General features: G+C 34.3%; 1 protein-coding gene across 1 annotated transcript in view; it reads right to left on the bottom strand.

The window, feature by feature from the left end:
- Positions 1-2877: 2877 nt before the first annotated feature.
- Positions 2878-16032, bottom strand: part of ADAMTS20 (ADAM metallopeptidase with thrombospondin type 1 motif, 20) — a 206105-nt gene continuing 192950 nt past the window's right edge. The window contains exons 38-39 of the mRNA XM_011936079.1: positions 5799-5903; positions 2878-3139 (exon numbers count right to left, since the gene is read on the bottom strand). Of these exons, the coding sequence (XP_011791469.1) occupies positions 3050-3139; positions 5799-5903 (195 nt within the window). The 3' untranslated portion in view covers positions 2878-3049. The remainder of the gene's footprint in view (positions 3140-5798; positions 5904-16032) is intronic.

The following is a 16032-nucleotide window of genomic DNA, read 5'->3' as shown; positions in this document are numbered from 1 at the left end:
AGGAACCAGTGGTGAGAGAAAGGAAAGGGAGACAGAATAATCAACGGAAAGAAGTCCTAGAGAATTCAGAGTAGGGGAAATCAAAGGCAGAGGCTGAGTGACTATCCTCACAAATGACCAGGGTAATTGTTTCTCCATCAGGGCATGAAAAAAAAAAGAGAAAATAGATGCAGGGAGCATGCCATCTTAAATGTTAAACAAGTAAATCATTATAAGTTGTATATTAATATTTGCAACTAAGGTACAATACAAAAGCATGCTTTTTGGCAAGAGATTCTTAAATGTTTTAAATTATATCCACATAAAGCTGCTTGGCTTTTATTCAGAAATATGACTTTTTTTCTTTCTCTTTTTTGGGGCAGAAGAGGTGGAGAGGAGATGTGTAAGTGGCAGGAAGTTGAAAGAATTTACTTTCAATGGTTTTCTTTCTTGTAAAATAGAAAGTAATGCTACCTTCTGAGAATTTGGGGTTAGAAAGGAGACAAAATATTTGAGCAAAACAGCAACACTTTGACATAGACACTGTGAGGACAAAGAAAATGAACTTAAAATAGCAGTCCCAAACTGTAAACTTATATTTTTCTTGTTCCCACTCTGATGGTAACTTTTAAAAAGTCCTTTAACTTGAAAAAAATAAAAATCCTAAACCAAAACTGACAAAGGTAACAAACAAGTGATTCTCAGAAAAAGAAACCAAATGTAAAAACACATGAGAGATCCCCATCTACTCTGGTATTCAGATAAATATAAATTCAGACAATGAAATACCATGCTATGTCCCATCATATTAGAAAAAAAAAAACCAAAAACCAGAAATTCAGGTGTCAATGAGAATGTGGATCAACTAAAATTTTTATTCTCTTCCAGTGCTAATTTAATTTACTCAACCACTTTAGAAGTACTTGGGCAAATTCTAGGGAGGTTGAAGATGATGTATCACAAGGACCTGCTTCTTGCCTTGGGAGAGATTGTTAAGTCCCCACCCATTTCCATAGATCTGGCCATCCTGCCCTGCAGGAGCACATTTCTCTGCCCCACTGCATAGGACTTGGTCCTGTGATCTGGTTTGGTCACTTGAATCAGAGTAGACACCAATAGTCCTTGTATATACAAGCTTTCAGAGGTATTGCAAGCTGTTGCCAGCTTTCCTGCCAGGTTTCCTCTGCCATGAGAAGGACAGAGATAGGAGCTGTGCTTCATCCTAACTGCACAAATTTGATTAAAAATTTCTTAGAATTGGCTGGGCACGGTGGCTAACGCCTGTAATCCCAGCACTTTGGGAGGCCGAGGCAGGTGGACTGCCTGAGATCAGGAGTTCAAGATCAATCTGGCCAACATAGTGAAACCACGTCTCACTGAAAATACAAAAAATTAGCTGGGCATGGTGGCAGGAGCCTGTAATCCCCTCTACTAAGGAGGCTGAGGCAGGAGAATCGCTTGAACTCAGGAGGCAGAGGTTGCAGTGAGCCGAGATTGTGCCATTGTACTCCAGCCTGGGCGACAAGAACGAAACTCTGTCTCAAAAAAAAAAAAAAATTAGAATTTCTAAAGTGTTTAGAGTTACAGACCTTTGCAGTGAAAGTTCTTTTTTTAACATGTAAAGACAATAAAGACAAAGTGCTAATGAATCATAAAAATATGTTTATTTAAATGTTTATAAATTGTAAGATTCTAAATATGCATGAAAAGATTCCTGGAAAATGTCACACATTTTGTATTAATGTTTGTAACTGGCTTAAGGCACATAATACAAAATACTTCTTTTGATACAGACATCTTCAAATGTTTATTTAACCACATTGGAACAAAATTGCATTAGAGCTTTATATGGCACAATACATCTGTAATAAATGTTTGGTTGGGAGAACAACACTTTGTGGGTAAAACAGGTACACTAGTATTCACTGGCAAAAATCTATTAGTAGATTCCACTGTTTATTTTTTTTTTGTTTTTTTTTTTTGGTTTGCAGAGTAGGTCTCCATATTAAAATATTATTTGTCTACATGTCTTTCAAAAGCATATTATTATATAATACATGGTTAAATTATCTGCATGTAAAAACTCTTAATACCTGAGAATTTGCCAATTAATAGTTAATTTTTATACTCCTTTATGTTCTGACTTTGAGAAACCTCTGATATAAAATAACTTAAACATCTCTAATAAAACTTTTACATATGTAAATATATTTTTTGGTTTACCAAAATAAGATCTTCAAAATTAAAAGAATTCTCACATATTTAATTAATAGAATACAGTACATAACTTTGAGAAAATAGATTTTTAAAGAATATATATACACACACAAGAATTATAAAGGCAAAACAGAATATAAATATTATAAAAACAATGTATTGTTCTTATAAGTACAATCAAATTTGAGGTAGATCTTAAAAATTAAATTATATCATATCTTTATTATACCCACAAAATTTTTTATTTACTATTTAACCCAAACATACATTTTTAATACACAATTTGTACCTCATTTGAGGACTATTTTTTTAATTGAAGCACCATAATCCACAAGTAAAAATTAAAGGAAAAATAAAACAAGGTATCTAAACTGTATGAGTAGAAAGTATAATGTGCTTTTTAATGTAACTATTGATTTGCTATTTGTCAGAAAGATTAAATAATGTTTATAGTAATTTTGAATGTTTATTATCCTAATATTTACTTGCTTCATTTTAGCTAGTAGAATAAATTTCATTGTACAGTACAAAGCTGAGCAGAGATTTACACATGTGTTTATAGGTATAAGATAAGTGTGATCCAGTCCAAGATGTTAAGAGCAGCACTGTCTTGGTATAATTCATTCAATCCTGGTATTCTCTGTTATAAATTATTATGTTCTTTAAAAAAAATCCTGATTAATAGAACCTTATTAAGCAGTTATTTGAATCCCTGATGAACACCCTGAAAAAAACGCAGAGACATATTAGACCTGGAAATCTCGGGAAGGGAGAAATAAAGAAATGAGCACCCGTTATTTGAATGTTTCAGAGAATATTTCCTCTTTAGGGCATACATCCCCTTTCTAAATGTTCATATGACTTGAATTGGGAGACCAGTAGTCATGTGAGGAAGACACTTTCCACAGTACCCTCCACACTTGCCGAAAAATCTGGTTCCATCCTGAAAATTGGAAGAAGAAATATAGAAGAATCTTATACAAGCTCATGTCTGCATGCAAATAGCAGAAAAAGCAAATGCTTTGAATCATATGGCTAAAATCATTAGCAGAGGTTTCCTATAAGAATTGCATTTGAGGTCAAAGATCATACCCTTTTGATATTAGTTCAAACTGGTGGACATGGGAAAGTTAAAGGATATTAGATAACCTGAGATTCATTTTAGCTAATTGAATATTATATACCATACTATAATTTAGACAATTTAAATCTCAATTAAGATTTAAATCCAATCCACATATTTCAATCTCAATCCACATATTTTTCATCTAGGTCTCTATTTGCTTCAGTGAGTCTATTAAAACCTCTCCCAATTTGCTATCCAGTATTTACACAAATTTATATAATGTTCTCTTAGACCAAATAAAAGAAGGATATTGTATAAACTTGACTTTAAAGGTATATAATTCATATTCTATCCCATTTATTTCAAACATCTCATGGAGGCATTAGAAACACACTCTGGAGAAAAGTATAGAAGGTGGTAAAATGGAGAAAAAAATTAAAACTGGGCTGAAAGTAGTCACTAGAATTAGAAAAGAACTAAAATGGGAGATTGTTCCATAAGCAGAGCAGTTCACTGAGGAACAGGTGACAGAGGTGGGCTGAAGTGGGTTGGTCAGGACATGATAGATGCACTCTCGAGATGCCTCACATCTTTAGGTCTAAAAGTGAAGACTGAAGACATTTCTAGAACACGACACAAAAACAGGTTGAACTCCAATCATATCTGGAAAAGGTAATTTTTTAAAATCTAAGGGAGTAAAGATAGAGAAGAAAACTGTAGGTTCTGGGGACATTTTGAGATGCAAGAATGTTTTGAGAATGGAAGCTTTTGAAGTTACCTTTTCTTTCTAAAGCAATTTTAGCTCTGGAGAACCTGAGTACACAGAGAAGGGAATGGCAGTAAATTCTCAGAGTTGAATAATTCCCTATTCCCTCTGTTGTAGTAAGAACTCGATCTTCATTAAACTTATTGGCAAAGGAAAATATGTTTGCATTTCTGTAAGTATACCTGGATTTTACCAATCAGTTTCACACCGGGCATCAGATCTCAAGAAATAGTTATGTGCAACATTTTTGATTGAGATAGAAGTTCTCAATGAAATAAATAATGAATTAATCTTTAGAATAGAAGTTAATAAAAACACAAATCTTTTGTTAAGTAAAGCCCAATTTTATCGTCTTCAGAAACAGAATGTTTTAAAGGCTATGACTATCAGAATACTAAGTTTCATTTATGAGAAATATTTATATAAATAGGAGTATAACAAAAATCATAAAACATTAGAGTATACAGGGGTTGTTGCTGGTGCTAATTTATGTGTAATATAAGTGAGAACAAATATAACCTAGATCCAGATTTACTATGGGCAGGGCTATGTTATCTAAGACACAATAACCGTGAGTAATAGAAAGCATTTCTTGAAGTGTACATGTTGGAACATCATACCTGCAGAAAATTAAGTGGATTCTATTTGGATAATACAACATGTGCTATAGTTAAAATAATTATATAAATAAACTATAAAAATAGTTATAACTATTAAGGTTAAGTAAGGTTAAGTAAATCTCAATTCTGTAACATATTATTAAACTAAATTTGGCTTAAGGTTGCCCTCTGTACCTTCAATCCCTTTCTAATGAACTACAACCTATGTTAGCAGGTAGACAAACTAAAAGCCTAATTTAGGGCCGGGCGCGGTGGCTCAAGCCTGTAATCCCAGCACTTTGGGAGGCCAAGACGGGCGGATCACGAGGTCAGGAGATCGAGACCATCCTGGCTAACATGGTGAAACCCCGTCTCTACTAAAAAAAAATACAAAAAGTTAGCCGGGCGAGGTGGCGGGCGCCTGTAGTCCCAGCTACTCGGGAGGCTGAGGCAGGAGAATGGCGGGAACCCGGGAGGCGGAGCTTGTAGTGAGCCGAGATCGCGCCACTGAACTCCAGCCTGGGCGACAGAGTGAGACTCCGTCTCAAAAAAAAAAAAAAAAAAAGTTATAACTATATATATAAATACTACATAACAGTCTATATTTTTACAAATAAAATAACAATGTTATCTAGATAAAGACAGGAAAACATGAGTACAACATAAATACATAATCCTAATTCTTGAAAAAACTGTGAATAATATTTGTTAAATGACAAGGGTCGCCAACACCACCCCCATCACTAAAACAGTGAGGGAATAAAACAAAACTTAACACTCATTTTGAAATATTAAAACCTGTAAACTTTCAGTAATTCAAGTATAGTAAAAAACATACCTTTTTTGAAGACCTGTATTTCAAGTCATTAGCTCCAAACTTGAGATAGACAAAACCTATATGTCCTGGCATTTGGCAATTTATGTCCAGACATCTATAGCCCATATATGGATTCATAAGTATACAAAACCTACACATGCACATTAATACAAATGAATCCCGTTTCATTTCATAAATTGATGTTGTGCTCCATTATATAGAATCTACCCATTATATGCAATAACTCTTTAGTCATCAATTTCATACAAGTTTACATTTAAGGTAGAGAGCCTTTAATGGTAGTTCACAGCACAGAAGTATTTCAAACAGGCTTTTTGGCGCTGCAGGACTTACCTCTGATCTTCGTATGCTGACAGAGGTATAACTCCCCTGAGCAAGCCACTTTGCTGTGCTGGATATCTTCATCCCAGTTCCTGCTAAATTAATGCTAAACTGTCCCTGGATTGTAAATAAAACAAACAAAAATAGATGGAATTTATAAATATTTAAGAATGCTCTTGGCTAACAACATCTGAATAGGAATTATATAAGGATGGACTTAAAATACTCTTCAAGGGTCTTTTATAAAATGAAAGAATATCGATATAACCTTACTGTAAAGAAAATGAACCAGTTAAAGACTTTGAAAATTGATTACAAATAAGTCTTCTCAATTGCAAGTGACAACTGAATTAATACTATATAATGCTATTTGTGGAGAAGTAACTCTGCCCAACTCCAGGACTCTATGATTTGACAACTAGAGCTAATGGTCCTGTAGAAATTAGTAAATCCTGACAGAAATAGCGTTCATGGGGACCAATATTTGCTGCACTTTAACATTTCTACACTTTCTATTTTTGACCCTTCATTGCTAACTTCTATGATGTTTCACCTATTTGACGTGTTTTCCAGAATCTCTGTTATTGCCCCATTCCTTTTGTGATAAGAATATTACTTTTTAACTCACCACACAAAACTATCTAACATAATATTATTGTCCTGGCAATTATATCTATTTTAAACACCAAAAACGGTGTTTAGATGTGTGATGCCACATGGTTTAAACACATTATGGTGTGTGGGTCCCCTATGAGCTTTATGATCTAATTCTTTCCAAGTACAGGACCATTTTTATGTCAAAATATTTCAGACTGTCTTTGTTAACTATTAAATTGCAATGTTAACTGAGAAAATGTGTGATTAAAATAGGTAACACTTGTGTCATATTTATATAATTTTACAGTACAGATTTAAACATTGAAAAGTAGAACTATAAACAAGTTTCAGTCTACTGACAATGTTCAGTATGCATATAGATTCAGAACAATATTACGACATTCTTCAATTACATCACAATATCTCAATGGCTTAAGACTCATGAATCTTTAGCAAGACTGTGACAAAACACTGGATTTTATATTATATGAATGAAAATATTATCTTGTCATAAAAGCAAAGTCTAAATAAACTCTCTATATATAATGTGAATTATTAATATTGCTAAAACAATTAGATATCAACTTAGTCATTAACTTGGATTTCTTAGCAATCTTATATTGTATATTTCTCATTTAAAAACAAATAAAGATCAAATATTTGTATAAAACAATGACAATAAATGGAGAATTTTCCATTGCAGAAATAATTAGTTTTAGATAAATTTCAAAGACAATTTATCATACACAACATCACTTGGTTATGAAATTTAGAATATGAACTCTATGTCAGCTTCATTGCTGTATTCCCAGAGCACAGAACAGGGCCTAAGTTCTCAATAAGTGTTTTCAAATGGATGAATTAAGTGCAGCTTTAAAAACATTAAATAGTAGTATTATAAAAGTAAATACACAAATACATATATAAAACTCTTCAGACTCTATGATAATGAATGACACTAAAACTAGACAAAGTAATATTTTATGTTCACAAATATTTGAATAAAAAGAATTGATTCTTAGGATATATTATTCCATTTGACACTTAATCAACCTGATACAGGTTTTTTGCACTGTATACCTCCAATCTCACATTCCTTCTCAGATAGGATTTTCACCAAATAAAGTTATTTAAAAATGAAAATATATTCTATCATGTAAATTTCTTGTAACCAGATGCTCCTTGAGTGCCCGGATTGGGCCATGCAACCTAATACCGTTTTTCCATTCTTCCATTTGTTCTCTACCTCCCTGATCAAGATGCCTTAAAAATATTCAAATGTATATACACTGGAAGTAAAAGGAATGAATCTGATGGACTACTAACAGCCTTAGGTGGTCATCAACACAATTAGTTGAGTCTAGAACTATTGATTGTTCCATTTCTCTGGACCAATTTTCATGAGCTTTATTTCTGTTCTTAGTCCTCACTTAAAAAACTACATAATACGATCTCAAAAAAAAAAAATGGTAAAACAATTATCTGAAATTTGGTATGATGTTGACGGAGCTGAAAATACATCTCACTCATTTGTTCGAAATTAACTGACTGGCAGAGATGGTGTCAAGTACCATGAGATCAGACAGATCTCACTTTAAATCTGTCAAGTGAAATAGCATATGTACCTAAAAAAAGTAATTCAACGAGATAACTATAAGTGCCATAAAAAGGTACTTATACATTCCTATAGGATTTTAGAAGTCATAAATAAGTGAATAAATGTGTTAATTAATTCCAATACTTCATTTAAGATTAAAATTTAAACCTCAAACCTAATCTTTAACCTAAAAATTGTTCAACATATGAGGTCTCTCTCTCTCTCTCTCTCTCTCTCTCTCTCACTGTCTCTCGCTCCATACATGCATATGTAGTATGAAATGTCAGAAGAGTAGATACGCAGTATGAAACTTATCTCCTCTTCTACTCTCCTGATATTTTGAAGAAGCAGTCACTACACAAATTAAAATTTCAGTAGCCAAATCACAAATGGAAGGTAATATGATTCAGAAGACCTAGGAATTCAATAAATTGGAATGTTTATTCTTGAGTAACTGGCTGTGTCAAAGAAAAAGGTAGGTATGGGTATAAGATGGAGGAGAAGCATATAGATAGATGCAAGTTTTAACGTTTCACTTCTTGGATTGACTGGTTGGTTCATGTGTGCTCATTAAATAATTATGTTTTACAATTTTTAAATACACTGTACACATTTTATTATGTATGTACTCTATAGATCTAATATAATACCAATACAAATTTTCCATCCAGAATCTTTGTAGGTACAGAGAGTTGATTCTAAAATTTATAAAGAAAGGCTATGGATATAAATAGTCGAGATAAGCTTACAAAAGAAGAATGAAGCTGGAGGACCCATACTACTTTAACACTTATCATAAAGCTATCCTAATCAAGACATATGGTGTTGGTGAAGACAGACACATGTAAATCAAAGGAAAAAAAGACCCACATAAATATGGCCAGTACTTTTGACAAAGGTAGAAAGGCAAATAAGTGGAGAAAACATTGTCTTTTCAACATGTGGTGGTAGAAAAATTGGGTATCTATATGTTTTGGACTCAGATGAAAAATTACATCTATAAATCCCCCAGACTTAGTACAAAATTTAATTCAAAATAAATTGTAGGTCTAGGTGTAAAGCATAAAACTATAAAAAGTTTTTGAAGAAAACTTCCAAAAGGAGAAAAATCTCAGTAATTTGAGTTTATTTAATGATTTCTCAGAAATGAGTCTAAATGTACAGTCCATAAAAGAAAAATTTGACTTCATTAAAATTGAAAATTGCTTGGTGAGAGATACTTAAAAGAAAGAAAAGACAAGGTTTGAACTAGAATGCCGTATCCAACAAAAGACTTGTATCCAGAACATATAAAGAGCTCTCAAAACTCAACAGTAAGGAAACCAACATCTCAGGTTTTAAAATAAGACTTGAAAATGCATATCACCAGCCGGGTGCGGTGGCTCACACCTGTAATCCCTGCATTTTGGGAGGCCGAGGTAGGTGTATCACCTGAGGTCAGGAGTTCAAGACCAGCCTGGCCAATAGGGTGAAACCCTGTCTCTACTAAAAATATAAAAATTAGCCAGGCGTGGTGGCAGTCGCTTGTAATCCTAGCCACTCAGGAAACTGAGGGAGGAGAATTTCTTGAACCTGCGAGGCAGAGGTTGCAGTGAGCTGAGATTGTGCTGCTGCACACCTGCCTGGGTGACAGAGCTTGACTCTGTCTCAAAAAAAATAAAAATAAATAAATAAATACTTAAAAGTGAGCATAAAAAGACAAAGGACATAAAAAGAGAGCAGGGGTAGCAATGTTGATAAACAACAAAGGAGAATTTGAGTCCCCAATCATGAAACCGTGACAAGGAAGTGCTGAAAGTAATAATCCACAAAGAAGACATAACACATAGTAAATATTACGTATCAAATCATACAACAACAACTTTTATGAAACAAAATCTATGAGATATGCATGGAGACACAGATAAGGGAGGAGACCACCCCTCATATTGTCTTGTGCCCAATTTCTGCCTCCAAAGAAAGAAGAAGTAAAAACTAAAAGGCAGAAATGAAATCCACAGGCAGACAGCCCGGCACCACACCCTGGGCCTGGTAGTTAAAGATCGACTCCTGCCCTAATCGGTTATGTTATCTATAGATTACAGACATTGTAGAGAAAAGCACTGTGAAAATCCCTATCCTGTCTTGTTCCAATCTAATTACCATTGCATGCAGTCCCCAGTCACGTACCCCCTGCTTACTCAATCAATCACGACCCTCTCACGTGGACCCCCTTAGAGTCGCGAGCCCTTAAACCGGACAGGAATGGCTCACTTGGGGAGCTCAGCTCTTGAGACAGGAGTCTTGCCGATGCTCCCAGTCGAATAAACCTCTTCCTTCTTTAATCCAGTGTCTGAGGAGTTTTGTCTGCAGCTTGTCCTGCTACACAGACACACCCTAATAATAGGAAAAATCAATATACCACTTCCAGTAACAAGAGAGATCAAGTGAACAAAAGGACATGATTTAAACAATGTAATAGAAAGGGTAGATCTAATGGATATATATTAAACTCTACAACTTGATAATAATGAATACACATTCCAAATATCTAACAACTGACTTTTAACATTCAAACTGGATGCTGGCCATAACCCACTGACATTAGCCAAATATGATTTTTCTCCTACTTTTATGTAATTACCAACCAGTTAAAGAGATCCACATTACTTTTGTTTTTAAAAGTTTTTGTGGCTTTGCAAAAAGTACAAAACATTTACTTTACTTTTGACATATGCATTCTAAAGTCACACCACACTCCTTAATTTCATCTCATATTGCAATGTTGCAAAGTTTATTTTCCCTAAAAAGCGCCATATGTGTCCATACTCATTTTAGCATTTCTATCCCAGATTATCCTGTCACATGCAAACACAGAGGATGTGGGTTTGATGAATCCCAAACAACAGTATAAGTTCTGTGACATCAAACATCTGGAGAGTATTCATGCAGATGCTGTGTAACATAACACAGAATCTAGTTTATATATTGACAGAACATCTCCAAAAATATTGGGCAGTTTGTATTTTTGGTAACAGTAGCCTCAAGCAGATAAATACAGGCTGAATATAGAAGGGCACAGCTCCTTTTGACGGCATGTGTCTATGCCCAATAACATCTAATTTTGGAAATGGAGCATTTCTGAAATTTGCGTTTCAGAAATGCCTAGAAAACCATGCAAGGGAGACATCTCGCCCCAGTGGGCAGGAAGAGCATTTTATTACTGGTTCTGCCTATGACTTTCTTAAGGATCTTGGACAGACTGTTAACATGGAATGTCTGTTTCTTCAGTTATAAACTGGGTAATCTCAGTTTACAGCTACATAACTTTTTCAAGGTCTTATAGGGAAAAAAGGATTAAAGAGAAATTGGAGAAACAGAGTTAGAAAGAAATGGAAATAGCTATCTTATTATTTAAAAACCTGATTGTGCAAATATCTCATTCAAATTTCATGTACATGATGAAATATTTTATTTGTAATAATTGGGTTTCTGTTCAGATATTTCCTATAAGGAAAGTTCATTAATAAAATAAAATAAAATTTGATTCCATTTGACAGTCATATGATTTACTTGTATATGCATCTCCTGTGATTTTCTTGATGTCTCATTGACCAGACCTTTCCCAATTCAACATGTAATGACAAGGACCAAATTTCCAGAACTGGGTGACCTTTCCAAAGTAACAACATTTGTTAGGCCTTGTATTAGCAGACTAGGTTCCATTGTCAATTTACTTATCTCTAATTACATCAAATATATGACCAGAAGGCATAGCTTAAAAGGAGGATGGGTTGTTGGACAAGTTGACCAGTCTTGAGATAGGTTAACCATTGTAGAATGTATAATCTCCATTTAAGAGGGTTGGAATGGATGTGTCACCAACAAAAGACATCCATATATCAAGGAAAAAACTGTTTAGAATGTTAAAAGTTTTAGATTACACATTCTTGACTTAAGAACAGGTATAAAAAGAGACAGTGCAGGACTTCAGGAGAGGAGGGGCTCAGCAGGGAAAGGACAGTCCTGGGAAGGGAACTGAATGCAAAGTAGTAGGTCAGAGTCACCATGTTAGAGATAGGTATTCATCACCAATATGGGTGAAATAGGGAATTGGAAAGAAGAATGGACATAAATAGAGCTAACTAGCCTCAAAGATTGAATGAGAACATAGGATTCCTCTGCAAAGTTGCCTGCCTTTAAAAATACAATCATGTGAGGAAGCACTTCTAGAATGGTGATGTGAGGAGCCCATGGACACTCTCTCCAGTGAAACAAACACCACTGGTGAAAATTATAACTATAACCACCACTTAAAGTCTCTGAAATTTGTTCTATGGTTATATGGAAAAGGGAGAAACATTTATTCAAGAAAATGTATTAAATCTAGGTAAGAACAGTGAGAATCTGTGGCATCTGAAGCATGGCTCACCCTCTTTTCCTCCCACCTCAGCAAGATGATCATTCTAATCATGGTGAATGCAGTTAAGGATATAGGACTCCATTCCCCTCCAGCTCCCTGTTAAGGCTATGGTTTCTCTTTGAGAGGGGCAGGCCACCAGTATTTCTTATTCCACCCAGCTCTGTACTGCAGAAGTTGAATTATAGGCAAGAGTAGCTGAGAGTCTGAAGCTCCCTTCTTCCACCCAGTCCCTACTCACAGAGCAGTCAGTCCACCCCAGGCATGGTAGATCAAGCACACTAGGCCTGAAATGTCCCCACAAAAAATCATTGGTAAGGCAGACACGCCATGCTGAAAAGGTCAAAAGTCAAGAAGACCAGGGATTACCACTCCATTTATACAGCAGGGGTGTTACTCTGAGGAATGGGCCACTGTCCCTGTCCCCAGATACACAGTATTGCAGAGCTTCTTCCCAGGGAGAGAATCAAGTTGTAAAAATAGGAAATTCACTAGCTTTTCCTATTGTGACCGAGCTTATCTGGAATAGAACCTGGAGAAGTTCAAGTTCAAGGTACTCTATGGAAAAGAAGATTTTAGTGGTGTGTTGTTAAGAGGATGGTAGTAGCTCAATGAAGGCAAATGGTAGATAAGATTGAAGTTTAACAGAGAGAACCAGAGAATGAGGCAGCTAACAAAGGCTCTTCTTGGGGACTTTCCTGATCTCAGAGACAGACTATAAGACTAATTGAGGCCATGGGGTCTCAATTTAATTGGATCAGATTATGGAGTTATTTGTGTCCCCAAAATGTTGTTGAAAGAATAGGGAAATTGTCTAGCAATGAGCGGAGCTCTTGCTAAGCATCCTATCAGTAGAGACAGACCACGGATAAACTCAAAATAGTTTCAGGGAATGAGAACTGAAGAAAGCCCAGCTAAGACCACTGTTATCCCTGAAGGAGAGGAACATCACGGTCACTGTGCATGCCCAAGACTGTGCCCACTGAGGAGCAACATCAAAGGCTGTACACTACAAGAGAAATAGAATTCACTGATAATTATGTAGATAATTATAAAACACGCTACAATTGCTTATATCTTCACTTTTCTTATTTTAACTGATTTAAAGGCAGTCGTATAAACCAAGGTGTATATAATTCTATTATTGACCTGTAACATATAGACGTGTAACGTATTTCAGTCAGGTAATTAAAAAAGCACACAAACAAAGAAGCAAACAACAACCATAACAAGAAACCTCAGAAGGGAGGGTGAAATCAGTAATCACTGTTGCTAAAATATAGTTACCTAAAATATCCAGTTTTCAACAAAATTTATGAGGCATACAAAGAAACTGGAAAGCATGATGCGTACACAAGAAAAAAGTCAAGAAAAACTTCCTTTGAGATGTATCAGATGTCAGACTAAGCAGACAAAGACTTCAAAGCAGCTAATACAAATAATGTTCAAAGGACTAAAGAAACCACGTTTAAAAAAGTAAAAGGAGGTATGATAACTGTGTCTCATCAAATAGAGAATATCAATAAAGATGAAGATATCATATTTCACAAAGAGTCAGAGGAAAACTCTGAAGATGAAAAGTATAATAGCCAAGATTAAAAAGTTCACAAAGGGGACTGAAATTGTCTACTGGACCCAGGAGAACTGGCAAACTTAAAGGGATGTTAATGATGCAGTCTGAAGAACAGAGAGGAAAAAAGAAGAAGAAAAACGAACAGGGCCTCAGAGGAATGAAAGGACACCATTAGGTGCACCAACATATGCACAATGGAAGTACCAAAAGGAGAGAAGAATTAAAAAGAGCAGAGAATATATTTGAAGAAATAATGGCTGAAAATTTTCCAAAATCAGTGAAACATATTAATTTACCCATCCAAGAAGCTTAGTGGACTCCAAGCCAAGTAGACACAAAGAGAGGCACATCAAATATGACACAGTAAAGATACTGAAAGACAAATACAAAGAGAAAATCCCCAAAAACACCAAGAGAAAAATGACCACATCCATGGAACCCAATAAGATAAAAGCTGACATCTATTATCTACTTAGAAGTCAGAAGGCAGTGTGATGATATATTCAAAGTACTGAAAATAAAAACTGTGCATCAATAATTTTTCAATAAGCAAATCTATCATTCAAAAAGGAAGGCAAAATAAAGACACTCCTAGATTAAAAAAAAAATGGGAGGACGTCTTGCTAGCAGATCTACTTTACAAGACATACTAAAGGAAGTTCTTCAGGCTGAAATCAAGTAACACCAGACATTAAAACAAATCAACACAAAACAATCAAGAGTACTGATAATTATGTAGATAATTATAAAATATGCTATAATTGCTTATGTCTTCACTTTTCTTATTTTAACTTATTTAAAGGCAGTCGTATAAACCAAGGTGTATATAATTCTATTATTGACCTGTAATATATAGACGTGTAACATACTTGACGATAAGGGGACAAATAAGACAGGTGGAAGCAAAGCTGTTTAGAGTTAGGAAACGACACAAGACAATAAGTCAAATCCACAGGAAGAAATAAAGAGAACCAGAAATACTAAATGAGAAGGTTTACGTAACCAACTCTATGAATATATAATTGCTCTATCTTCTCTCATATTATGTAAAAGACATAAAATTATTTAAGTTAATATAATAACAATATGTTGCAAGTTTGTTGCCTTTATAAATGGTATATGTATAATAAATATAGCAGGAAAAGAGAAGAAATAGGTCATTTATAGTAGTACTGTCTTTATATTTCACTGGAAAGATAGGAATGTTCAATAGTAAAATGTAAAGTACATTCTGATAAGACATATACTGTAAGCCTTTGAATAACCACTAAGAAAACAATTCAAAAATAATGAAAAAATTGAGGAAATTAAAATGTTACACTAGAAAACATTCACTGAATAAAAAAGAAAGCAGTAAGGAGGAACAGTTGAACAAAGACAACATGAGACATATAGAAAACAAAAAGTAAAATGGCAGATGTAAATCCAGACATAGCAATAGTAACGTTCAAGAAATCCAATCAAAGGCAGTAATCCAACAAAACACTCTGTAAGAGACATTCTTAAGAGCCAAAGATATAAATAAGTTGAAAGTAAAGGGATGAAAATATATATAGCAATTCTAACAGAGCCGAAGTGGCCACACTAATATCAGATAAATTAGACTTTAAAACAAAAACATTACTGTAGATAAAGACGAATATTTTATAATAAAAAGGTCAATATGTAAGGAAGTTATGACAATTATATATTCATGTACAACAAAATCTCAAAATAAATGAAGCAAAACAAAGTACATAAAAGATTGAATTGAGAAATAGACAATTTAAAAATTATAGTTGTAGAATTTCAGCAGATAGAACAACTAAGCGGAAGATCAACAAGAAAGGAAGAGTTGAACAACACTGTAAATCAATAAGGTCTACAGTCTATAGAACACTTCATCCAACAACAACAAAATGCACATTCTTCCCAAGAATGCATTGAAGATTTTCCAGGACAAACTATATGCTATACCATAAAATAAGGCTCAATAAATTTAAGTAAATAAAATAACACAGAGCGTGTTTTCCAGTCACAATAAAGGTTGAAATCCAAAAAAGAAAATTTGGCAAATTTACAAATATGTAGAAATCAAACT

Source organism: Colobus angolensis, unplaced genomic scaffold, assembly GCF_000951035.1.
Source record: "Colobus angolensis palliatus isolate OR3802 unplaced genomic scaffold, Cang.pa_1.0 Scaffold150, whole genome shotgun sequence".
Classification (NCBI taxonomy): domain Eukaryota; kingdom Metazoa; phylum Chordata; class Mammalia; order Primates; family Cercopithecidae; genus Colobus; species Colobus angolensis.
Note: the sequence above shows the minus strand (reverse complement) of the source record. Positions and strands in the feature narration are given on the sequence as shown.